Source organism: Phytophthora infestans, genomic scaffold (genome assembly GCF_000142945.1).
Source record: "Phytophthora infestans T30-4 supercont1.10 genomic scaffold, whole genome shotgun sequence".
NCBI classification, from domain to species: domain Eukaryota; phylum Oomycota; class Peronosporomycetes; order Peronosporales; family Peronosporaceae; genus Phytophthora; species Phytophthora infestans.
Genome location: NW_003303749.1, coordinates 1,806,900 through 1,817,312, shown reverse-complemented (window position 1 = coordinate 1,817,312; position 10,413 = coordinate 1,806,900). Strand labels below are relative to the sequence as shown.

The window sequence follows — 10,413 nt, the reverse complement described above, 5'->3', positions numbered from 1 at the left end:
GTAGATTGAACTACCTGAATCCTCTGTGCGCTCAACGTTTGAGCCAAGATGGACCGAAGCGAGCTTCCTCGCTTGAACGACTCACAGTACGAGTCTGTTCGGAGATGGGAGGCATCTTTGGACAAGATGCCCTTCGCAGCTTGGCGGCGGCGACGCCTGCCGAGCAACAAGAACGTGTGACTGCGTTTGAGACCTACGAGCGTGGTCTTATCGCTCACGTCCGCGGGAGCTTGGAGGCCTCGATGGCCGCTCCCCAGGCAACCAGACCTAAGCCGGTATGGTTGAAGGTCCCCGCGTTTGAGGGGGAGGAAGGAGAGAACCTTCACTTCTGGGTCCGTGAGGTGGAGATCGCCATGAAGGCGGGTCTCATCTCGGACGAGCCAGCTCGGGCGGCGTTTGCCCTGTCCAACCTTGGTGGACGTGCCAAGCACTGGGCATACACCAGGGAGACGACATCTCCTGGATGCTTTGCATCCTGGGATCAGCTGTGTGAGCAGCTTCGAGCCGCGTTCCTACCGGCGAACAATGTGTTCTGCCAGCGCTCACGCTTTCTCGCGTGTAAGCAAGGTAAACGTGAGCTGCAGGAGTACGCGCAAGAGATGCGCACGTTGGTGGCATCTCTGGCAGGGAATCCTCTGCCTGAAGACGTCAAGACAACAGTCTTCATGGACGGCCTGACGGTCGGTCCTGCTCGCACCCAGCTATTCCGGGTGCAAGCGACAACTATGGAGGAGGCGATTCGAATCGCCCTTCAAGAAGAGTACAGCCACAAGCAGGCTGGTACTCCTCGGGAAGAGGAACATCGCCACGATGAGAATGGCGTTCCTCGGGAGGCGGAGCATCGCAGCAATGACGCCGTTGCTCCTGCTGTCACGCAGCCCGTTGGTACCGGTGCGTACAGCGAGGCCGAACCCATGGACTTAAGCTCAGCCGAGAGCTTGGTCCGCTGCAATGGATGCGGCGGACATGGACACTACCAGCGTGTGTGTCCCTCGCTAGTCCTCGGGAAGAAGACGGCCCGTGGGCCCTAAGTCCGGTGGCGCAGGCCACGGCCAGGTGGACGAAGACTCCCCGGCCACCAGTAGAGGCAGTATGCCCTACTGAAGAGCGCTAAGTCTTCGGGATGGGGGTGCAGGTTGTGCGCACCACGGGGACTTAGCCCAGAGAGACGTGGCTCTCTCAAACCGGTGAAGGGGCAGTGATGGGCTGCTGGTAGTACACTCGGTGTACGGGGGGTACCGGTACCCCTTTGAACGTTGGATGAGTTCTGGGGGGGTTGATACGTCACCGGAACGTCACTTTGGCATAGCGACATTCGACTGCACTCTATGTCAGCGTGGCGGTCGTGGGCTGGTCCTTTGGGGCAACTAGCCCTTTGGTACGGTGAAGGAAGTACCAATGGTCCTCAACGGACCTGAACGTTTCGGCTCGATGGACTCGCGCACCGCGGTGTCGCTCGCAGTTCTCGCCATGAACAACATGGCTGTGCCGACCATAAGGCACAGCCCGGACTTTGGTGGGGCAAGGCTGAGAAGGGCCTACCAGTCCAGGTCTATGACGGAGCATTGGCGAGTCATGTTCCCACCTCCGTCATGACTGGGGCGTCTGATACAGACCGCCAGGACGCAGAAGCGTCACGGAGCTGTCAACGCGCCAACAGCTCTGCGTACAGCAAGACCATGCTATCCTGCGACAATGCCACGGGCATGGGTCTTTTGCCCGGCGTGTGGACCTGCTACACCATCAGCGTCCAACGCAGAAGGTCGTCGCGCCGTACGGGCTTCGACAGTGGTTATGCCTTTAAGCGCTAACCAGGTGGGTAGCTTAGGACCACACGGTCGCCCAGACCTTAACTGAAGAGGAAGGCGCTGAATGCGCTTCCTGTGTGGATAACACAGTACCACACGCAGTCGCCCAGACTATAACTGAAGAGGAAGGCGCTGAATGCGCTTCCTGTGTGGGTAACACAGTACCACACGCAGTCACCCAGACTATAACTGAAGAGGAAGGCATTGTCCATGCTTCCTGTGTGGGTAACACAGTGCCACACGAGGTCTCGAGTGCCTCTGATGTCGTCAACGAGACATCACGACGTGGGTAACAAAGTGCCACGTCACGTCAGCCGCCGCAAGTCGGGTCTGAACCTTGTTCAGGCCGACGTCGCTTCAAGCGACTCGGGGTCCAGGGCCCGGACGCCTCTGACTCGGTCGGTGGACACCAACTCTGTCCGATGTGTGTGCGGGTCTGCCACGTCAGCTGATCCCAACACCGAAGGTCGTCGCGCCGTATGCGCTTCGACAGTGGTGGTGCCGAAGGGCATTCACCAGGTGGGTAACATAGGTCCACATTGCGGGTAACAAGTTCCGCAAGCAGCGAAGCTGCTTAAGGAGACCGACATTCGGTACTCCGAGCGTGGGTAACAAAGTTCCACGCAAGGTCACTCAGACCATAACTGATAAGGAAGTCGCTGTATTCGCTTCCGGTGTGGGTTACAGAGCTCCACACAACCAAGGTGGGTAACATAGCTCCGCACACAGAGCCATTGGCTCGAGGCGCGAGGTTGTCTTGGCCTCGCCAGACGTGAGCAACTCGCTCGACGTCAAGTCGCGCGGACTCAAACTGCTGACGCGAAGGCTGGGTGCCTTCGGTCGACACGGCCGACGCGGTCGTCCATACCGACGCAGTGCACAGGACGGAGAGCCGTCACACCTGCCAGTGGCTATCACAAGCCACGAGAGACTCAATAGTCTCAAGTGTAAGTGGGGGAGAGGCTCGGAAATACCTTTCCTCCCTGGTCTTGAGGTAAGACCAAGTTCCTTACGGAACCAGGCGTCGATGTACATCGACCGCAGGCTGGAGGCGAACAGCCGGGCTAGAGCTGTGGTAGCCCTAGCCGAACAGGACATAGTGACGAAGAAAGCCACTGGCGCAAGGTGCCTCGGAATCGCTGAGCAAATCAGCAGTGTTGGGGTTGCAAGCAACCACACACGAGGCGAAGCGCGGGCCTAGTGCAATCAACGCACTGGTCCCTTGGTCATGAACGACCTGTCAAGTAGGGTGAACGGAGCGTCTCACCCGCCGACAAAGCGGTTGCGGTACGTGCTATAAGCAACGCGCCGGGTATAATGGGCCGTGGAGCCATAACCCAAGTGTGGTGCACGAGTGCACACACAACTGACCAGGTGGTGGTCGAGGCAAGGCACGCAGTCGTAACTGGTGCCGCGCCGAGCATGACACCGTGGTGATGGCAGCTTGCCTCACCATGGGTTGGTACCCGTGCGTACTCGGTGTCAATGCCAGACACCAACGCCGCAGTGGCATGGTGGTGAGATATGCCCCACCACGGTCGAGTACCATCAAGGTACATGGTGTCTGTGACAGACACTGGTATAGGTGCAAAGGATTTGCACCACACCACGACCCGATGCGCGCTGAGCGTATACGCTGTGAGTCAACGCACGTACCGTGCATCGGCACTGGCTGCTGTCGAGCAGCCTGCCAGGAGTTCCACGTAATGAACTCGTCGTGCATGGTACACATGACGTGCACGGAGCACTTATGGTAGCTGTGGTACGTGACGTATACAGCGTACCTCGTGTACGGGCCCATGGACCTGTACACTGTGCTTGCACATGCGTCGTGCATGATGTGAGCACTGCCCATGAATTTGTTCAGGCGACAGCACAGCAGAAGCTGTTGCCGCCAAACATGGCAGCCTTGTGGTGGGCGTACCTCAGCAAAGGTTAGTAGCGTACGGTACATGGTTCCGTTGAGAGACACCTACACCACGGTTGTGTACCGTCACGGTACATGGTGTCGATGAAAGACACCTACGCGCCGTTGGTATGGTGACCAAGACGCGAAGAGAGCGTGGCAGAAGCTCCGCCCGCAAGGATCCATCCTTGCTGGAGCCAAAGGCATGGCCCGAGGTGAGCTGAGAGCTCCCTCTAGTGCTGGGGAAGGTGTTGCCCTTCTCGGTGTCGTCCCTCGCGGGAGACACCATGCTCCGGACGCGTTCGCGAGGACTGTCGTGTCCTCTGGTGCGAACTGTGGGCGAATGCCACACGTTCGGATGCTATTGCACCCTGTACCAAAGCACTGTACGCGCGGTAGCGCAGGAGCTAAGGCAGCTCTGAGTGTAGGCTTTGCGGCCAACACAGTTGTGAGCATAAGGATGCAAATCCCAGTGAGCTTTGGCAGCACAAGTCACTGTGGGTGTGACTGAGAGCCGCGCCAGTCTCGTGGCTGCTCAGTGTGAGAATTCACCTTTTGGTGTTTTAATTCTCTCACTTCTGATTGGAGAAGCAGTTGTGATTGGAGAACCAGGTGATTCTCAGTTAAGTGCGGGAGGATGTAACGGGTACAATCCAGTGTGCCCCATGTTACATAAAGAGTGACCCGTCACTCTTGTGGACACCTGGTACACGATACCAGGTGCTCTCGGAGCCAGTCAGTGCATGACTACTTAGCTCCACTATAGGTAACCTCCAGTATGAATGAGACCCAAGCTTATCTTACTTATAAATACACCAGTCTTAAATCTACCCCTCTAAGTAGCAAACCGTTCCCTTTGAGGCCGGGAGCACGTGGACTTACGTTCGTTAATACCCTTAAGCACTTCCTCTGTGCAAGGTGCTGTGTGACCCCGTCACACCACAAGAGTGCCGGGTCACTCTTTATGTCTAATAGCATGGGGCACACTGGATTGTACCCCGTACACGAGCGGTCTAAGGGGGTAGACTCAGGTTCTACCGTGCTCGCACTTGTGGGTTCAAATCCCACCGCTGACATAATTTCGTGCAGCCAACCTCGCCACTGCTCTTGTCCTTATTGCCGGGGTGGCGAATGTTTGTCAGTCGGAAGCGGGTTGACTTACGTTCGACTGGTTATACGGAAGAATGATGGAGACGCATGTAAAAGTACCATTTTGAAGGTACAGCTGGCCAGAACAATAATACGTTTAGATAGGAATAAATTGCTGGCTTAAGGCGTTGAGTTATTTAGTTTAAAGCCGTCTCCCCAAAATAGTCAACATGACCCCAATACCGGATTTTCTACAACAGCAATAGCACGGATTGCCTTCCTTCGGCAAGCGGGGATATGGAAACCTCTACGTCACCAGGGATGGCGGTGTCTGGGCTTATGCAGCAGCTGAAAAGTGGCGAGATCTCTAAGCTGCAGCTCTTTCAGCAGCTCGCCAAACTTCAAGCCTCGTCAAGTGCTGGGGTTTCCAATTCCGTGCCTCCACCCGTTCAGATTATGATGAATACTGATCCGAATTCGTCAATTCGGTCGGATGGGAACAATGTATATCAACCTTCTTCAGCGACAGGCGTGCCGCCTGCTATTTCGCCGGCATTCTCGTTTTCCATTGCAGGAGATCGTGCAACCACCCCGTTTCAGATGACCCAAACCCAAGCAGCCCCTTCTCAATTCTCGTTCGGTGGGGCCGTGACGCCCATGCCGTTCCCTGTTCAGCCAATGCCCAGCAATATAGGAGCTCCGCGTTTCTTGATGCCGCCTCCTGTGCCTGTTGCAATGACCTCCAAACCCGGTGCTACCATTGTTGTGAGCAATGCGGAGCTCCTCGCGACGGGGGTATCACATGATAAGGCGAAGCGACTAAGTGTACAAGAGTGGATGATCAATAAGTCGAGAGCCTCAGCATCAAGTCAAATGAGCAACGGCGTGCGACATTATCAGCAGCAGCAGTCGCACCCACAAGCGACCGAGTTTCAGATGGCAGATCCGCCAGTCTTCAGTGATGACCGCTTTGGGGCAGGTGCTTGCGCCAACAACACCTTCACATCACATATGACCGCAGTACCGGGGTTTGCTGGGGCTGTCACCAACGTCTCTCCGGGAATCAATGATACTAGTCGACATAACTATACGTACGCGGTTCAAGATAATCTTTTAGGACAGGCTGATGACAACTTCGGCTTTACACACGAAGCTAAGAAGGAAGAAGAGCAGTATCTCGACTTCACCGAGCAGTTCCGAGATGAACTTGACGACGACCACATTCCCAATGCGGGTGGCAACAATGGAGTGAAAGCTGGAGGTAACAACAACACCGACGACAAATTCCATGCCCGAGTAACTCGCTGGAAGTCTCAGAAGGATGCTGATCGAGAGCAAATGAAGCAGCAGCTACTACAGTCAGAACTAGACGAATGCACGTTTGCTCCCAAGATCAATCCGAAGTCTACCAAAGTTGCTGCAAAGCTACGTGGACGACAGTCATCTAGTCAAGGCCTCAGTGTCCTGCAAGCTGTCTCTGAGCGACTATACCAGGAAGCAGATAACTACAGGCTTCGAGAAGAGCTAGCAACGAAGCTGAAAGCCGACGAGGAAGCAGAGATCGACCGTCAGTGCACGTTTAGGCCAAAGATTAATCCAAGTGACAAAGTCAAGGCAAAGTACATGAAGTCCAAACCAACTTCTTCTTCGTCGCTGACAGCAGCATCACGTGAAGCCGCTGCGAAGGAGCTGGCTGAATGCACGTTCTATCCTAAAGTCAACGGAATTCGATCCGAGATGGTCTCTGCCCAACTTTACTTGCAACAAAATATTTACGAGCGTCTGAGCAAGCCTTGTTGTGACGCAGACGATACGAAATCCCCGGCTAAAAGCCGCAGTGGGAGAAGAAGGAGCTTATCTTTGTTTGGTGACGACGACGAAGATAGGGACATGCTGGATGTAACCTCCTGCCAAGACGACATTTCCGTTCGGCCAGGCGGCAAAAGTCGACGTCGATTGTCATCAAGTGCGCGACGCGGACAAGGACCGCGCTCTGTGGACGGTGATGAGCAGACCCAGGAGAGCAAAGAGGAGCGTGCCCGACAGTTCAGGAACTTCATTGAGCGACAGAAGTTTCACGAACAAGCTCGCCACAAGCGGATTGAGCTAACCAAGCAGCAACTTACACCTGATTACAAGCCGACTATCAATAAGAAGTCTCTTGCCTTGATGGGAAATGGTCGCAAGGGTGACTTTTTAGAACGAATTTCTTCGTATGCGTTGCGTAAAGAGCATGACAACGTCAAGAAGAAGACTGTTCGATCGACGGTAAGCTGCGCACGTAATTGGTCCTTTATCCTCGCCTAACTAACGTGTTGTATTTCCTGTCGTAGGACCCGAATTGCACGTTTAAGCCGGCGATCAATCAGGCTAGTACCAAGCGAAAACCTCGATCCATCACCGAACTCAGTCGCGGTGACTTGCTGCGACGAGAGACGACGCAGCGGCTGATGAAGCTGAAGATGGAGCAAGAGGACATGGCAGCGTTGACCTTCCGGCCACAGCTGAACCGCGTGTCGGACCGTTACGAAGGTCGACTAAAGATTCTCTCGAGCCCCGACACGTATCTGCAGCGTATTCAGCAGCAGAGCCAGGCACATACCATAAAGCAGCGCCGAGCTATCCAAGAGAAGGAAATTGGGGAGTTCGCCGAGTGTACGTTCAAGCCGCGCACGATCGAAGCTCCAGCATATGTGCAACGCATCGCGAGAAGCGTATCACTAACCAAGGCGCTGCGTGCGCAGCAACAAGCTGTAGCCCGAGCGAAGGAGAAGCCCGAGTGGAAGTAGCTAACCAGCGCAATGGACATCAAATTTGGTCCTAGTTGAAGTAAATTAGTCCATCCAATTTGTGCATTTGTGCATTCACCTTGATCAGAATAATGGATCAGCCCCGACATGAGACGCATCAGCGCTGGATCTGCGGCAGCTTTGCAGTGCTCGTGTGCTTCATAATGCTGTTGGGCTCGGCGCATGAGATACCACAGCGTGGCAAGGTTGTGATCAACACGTGGCCATTTGTGAATGCGACTCGTGCAGGCTTCCAAGCTTTAGAAAGACCTGGTAGTCGCTCCCGAGCACTAGACGCCATCACGAGAGGCTGCAATCGCTGTGAAGTAGACCAATGCGACTTCACCGTTGGATACGGAGGTAGCCCCGACTCCAACGGAGAGACTACACTAGATGCCATGATCCTGGACGGCTCCACGATGGAAATGGGCGCGGTGGCTCAACTACGGCGAATCAAGCCTGCCATTGAAGTGGCTCGCGCCGTCATGGAGCACTCGTCGCATAGCATCTTGGCGAGTAACGGAGCGTTGGCTTTTGCCAAGATGATGGGCTTCGAGGAAACGCCCTTGGACACGCCACACTCGCGGGAAATCCACCAAGACTGGCTCAGCAACAAATGCCAGCCGAACTACTTCCGCAACGTTGTGGGACAGAATACGTCGTGTCCACCGTATAAGCCACTGCCGTCGCAGCATGAAGTGTACACAGGACTACAAGGCCAATCCTTGCTGCGCTCAGCGAGCAGACAGAACAACGCTGATGTCGAAAGCTTGATATCCAAGCAAAACCACGACACTATAGGGATGGTTGTGCTGGCGGACAATGGCCACATGGCTGCGGGGACCAGCTCGAACGGAGCAACACACAAAATTGCAGGGTGAGCTCTACTGCGACAGTATGGTACCTGCGTGTCTGCTTGAACTGATGATATTCTACTTGCAATGCAGACGTGTCGGTGATGCTTCCGTGCCTGGTGCTGGGGCTTATGTGGATTCGTCAATCGGTGGTGCCGCTTGCACAGGAGACGGAGACGTGATGATGCGTTTTTTACCTTCTTTCTTCGCTGTTCAGGAGATGAAGAAGGGCACCCACGTACGTATATATCTTGCTGGTGCACTCCAATGACTTGCCTTACTGACCTATTTGATTTCTTTGCGGTAGCCACGCAAGGCGTGTGAACGTTCCCTCCGTCGCATTGCAGCAAAGTATCCGCACTTCGTGGGAGGCATGGTGTGTTTAAATCAACTTGGAGAGTTCGGAGGAGCTGGATATGGATGGGACTTTGCCTATACTGTGCAAGCAAGCTGGATGTCGGAGCCCAAAGTGGTCCATGTGAAGCCACTTTCTCCACCGTCGCACTAAATGCACATGCATCATATCCAGCACAACAGAAACGAACATGCACAAAAGCTTAGTTAATAGGATCCGTCGACAGGATATCTATCTACTAGCGTCCTTGTCCCTTTTCGATGTGAAGAGAATATTAGAGCGACCCGTGTGGCGAGCTCAAAAAGCAAGTAAATCAGATGATGGCAAGCAAGACGCAAGGCGCTGATCGCAGCGTGCGAGACATCGTCGACGAACCGTACCCGACAACCACTTTACAGGAAGTACGGCACTAGCGCACGCTGGTTGAAGCCATCCGCAGACTCGGCAACCTGAAAACAATCGCAGAAACCGTCAGATCATGCACACCGAAATAACAACCACACGACGCCAGCAATATCACTAATCGTACCTCTCGGAACAATTTGAAATCACGCTCGAGGTTTTCGTCGAACGACAGGATGGCTGCAACATTACCGCATCGGTAGCAGTAATTAGGCGCAGACCAGACGGTCACGAGGCTATTGTCGAACATGTACTTGTATCCTTCCTGCACGAGCTGATGCGCACGACAAATGAGGTCGAGTCCATTAATCTGGTTGAATTCCTGCGTAACCTTGGCACCGAAAAGGTATCCAGCGCCCCGCGGACTCATAGCCCACGTCTCAATGTCCTCTGGATCAGACCACATGAGGTCACAGAAAGATCCTTCATGGGGGATCTCCTGCTGGCGCTCTATTGTCCTGATCTGGTCCAGCGATCGGATCTCAGGCGACAGACCGCCGTGCACGCAGAGCACACGTCCGTCAATGATGGCAGCCAGGTTGAGGTAATCGAACACGTCCGTGCAGTACTTCCACGGATTGGCATTGCCATATTTACGCACACACTCCTCGTAGAAGCCATAGACCTGCGTAATCTGCCGACACTCGTGATTGCCACGCAGCAGTGTGATGCGGTCTGGGTAGCGCGCCTTAAGGCATAGCAGCAGCTCGAAAGTCTCCACACTGTTGTGTCCGCGGTCCACAAAGTCGCCCTACAGTGGTAGAACACACCAAAACATCAGCTTCAGCTCCCCTCTCTGTGTTGCAATGTAAGCTTCCCCACCATAAAAATGTAGTTCGTGTTTTCGATGTCGCCACCACAACGGAAAAGCTCAAGAAGATCGAAGAACTGGCCGTGGATGTCACCGCAGACCGTCACGGGGCTGCTCACGGGCTGCACGTTGGACTCCTCGATGAGTAGCATCTTGACCATCTCGCACACCTGCTTGAGCTCCAGCTCGCTCAGCACTTTGCCATTGCGCAGATTCTCAATCCACTGGTCGGGACCGCTACCGCTGCTCGCGGGCTTGACCTCTTCTAGCGCCACGTCGTTCACGCTCGTCATGTTGGTCGGCACAGAACTTCCTTCTTGGCCGGGAGTAACAATAGACTGGACGTCCACTCCCCCTAGGGATGGGACCATCAGTACACAATTTCTACACCATTTTACA

At 54.6% G+C, this 10,413-nt stretch overlaps 3 protein-coding genes and 1 non-coding gene across 4 annotated transcripts; 3 read left to right on the top strand and 1 right to left on the bottom strand.

The window, feature by feature from the left end:
• The first annotated feature begins 4,707 nt into the window (after window positions 1-4,707).
• PITG_26642 lies at window positions 4,708-4,790 on the top strand. The gene has a single exon. It is a non-coding gene; the product is annotated as a tRNA-Leu (tRNA).
• Window positions 4,791-5,514: 724 nt separating this feature from the next.
• On the top strand, window positions 5,515-7,592 carry PITG_07040 (uncharacterized protein; the record flags this gene model as incomplete). Its single annotated transcript, XM_002904960.1, has 3 exons — window positions 5,515-5,823; window positions 5,962-7,071; window positions 7,137-7,592. The coding sequence occupies 3 exons, from the start codon at window positions 5,515-5,517 to the stop codon at window positions 7,590-7,592; spliced, it is 1,875 nt and encodes a 624-aa protein (XP_002905006.1).
• A 92-nt stretch (window positions 7,593-7,684) lies between these two features.
• PITG_07039 (N(4)-(Beta-N-acetylglucosaminyl)-L-asparaginase, putative) lies at window positions 7,685-9,011 on the top strand (the record flags this gene model as incomplete). Its single annotated transcript, XM_002904959.1, has 4 exons — window positions 7,685-8,469; window positions 8,540-8,684; window positions 8,754-8,944; window positions 9,008-9,011. 4 exons carry the CDS (start codon window positions 7,685-7,687, stop codon window positions 9,009-9,011), a joined length of 1,125 nt encoding a protein of 374 aa, XP_002905005.1.
• Window positions 9,012-9,089: 78 nt separating this feature from the next.
• PITG_07038 (serine/threonine-protein phosphatase ppe1) lies at window positions 9,090-10,337 on the bottom strand (the record flags this gene model as incomplete). The annotated part of the gene is made up of 3 exons (XM_002904958.1): window positions 9,090-9,250; window positions 9,331-9,954; window positions 10,026-10,337. The coding sequence occupies 3 exons, from the start codon at window positions 10,305-10,307 to the stop codon at window positions 9,194-9,196; spliced, it is 963 nt and encodes a 320-aa protein (XP_002905004.1).
• Window positions 10,338-10,413: the final 76 nt, after the last annotated feature.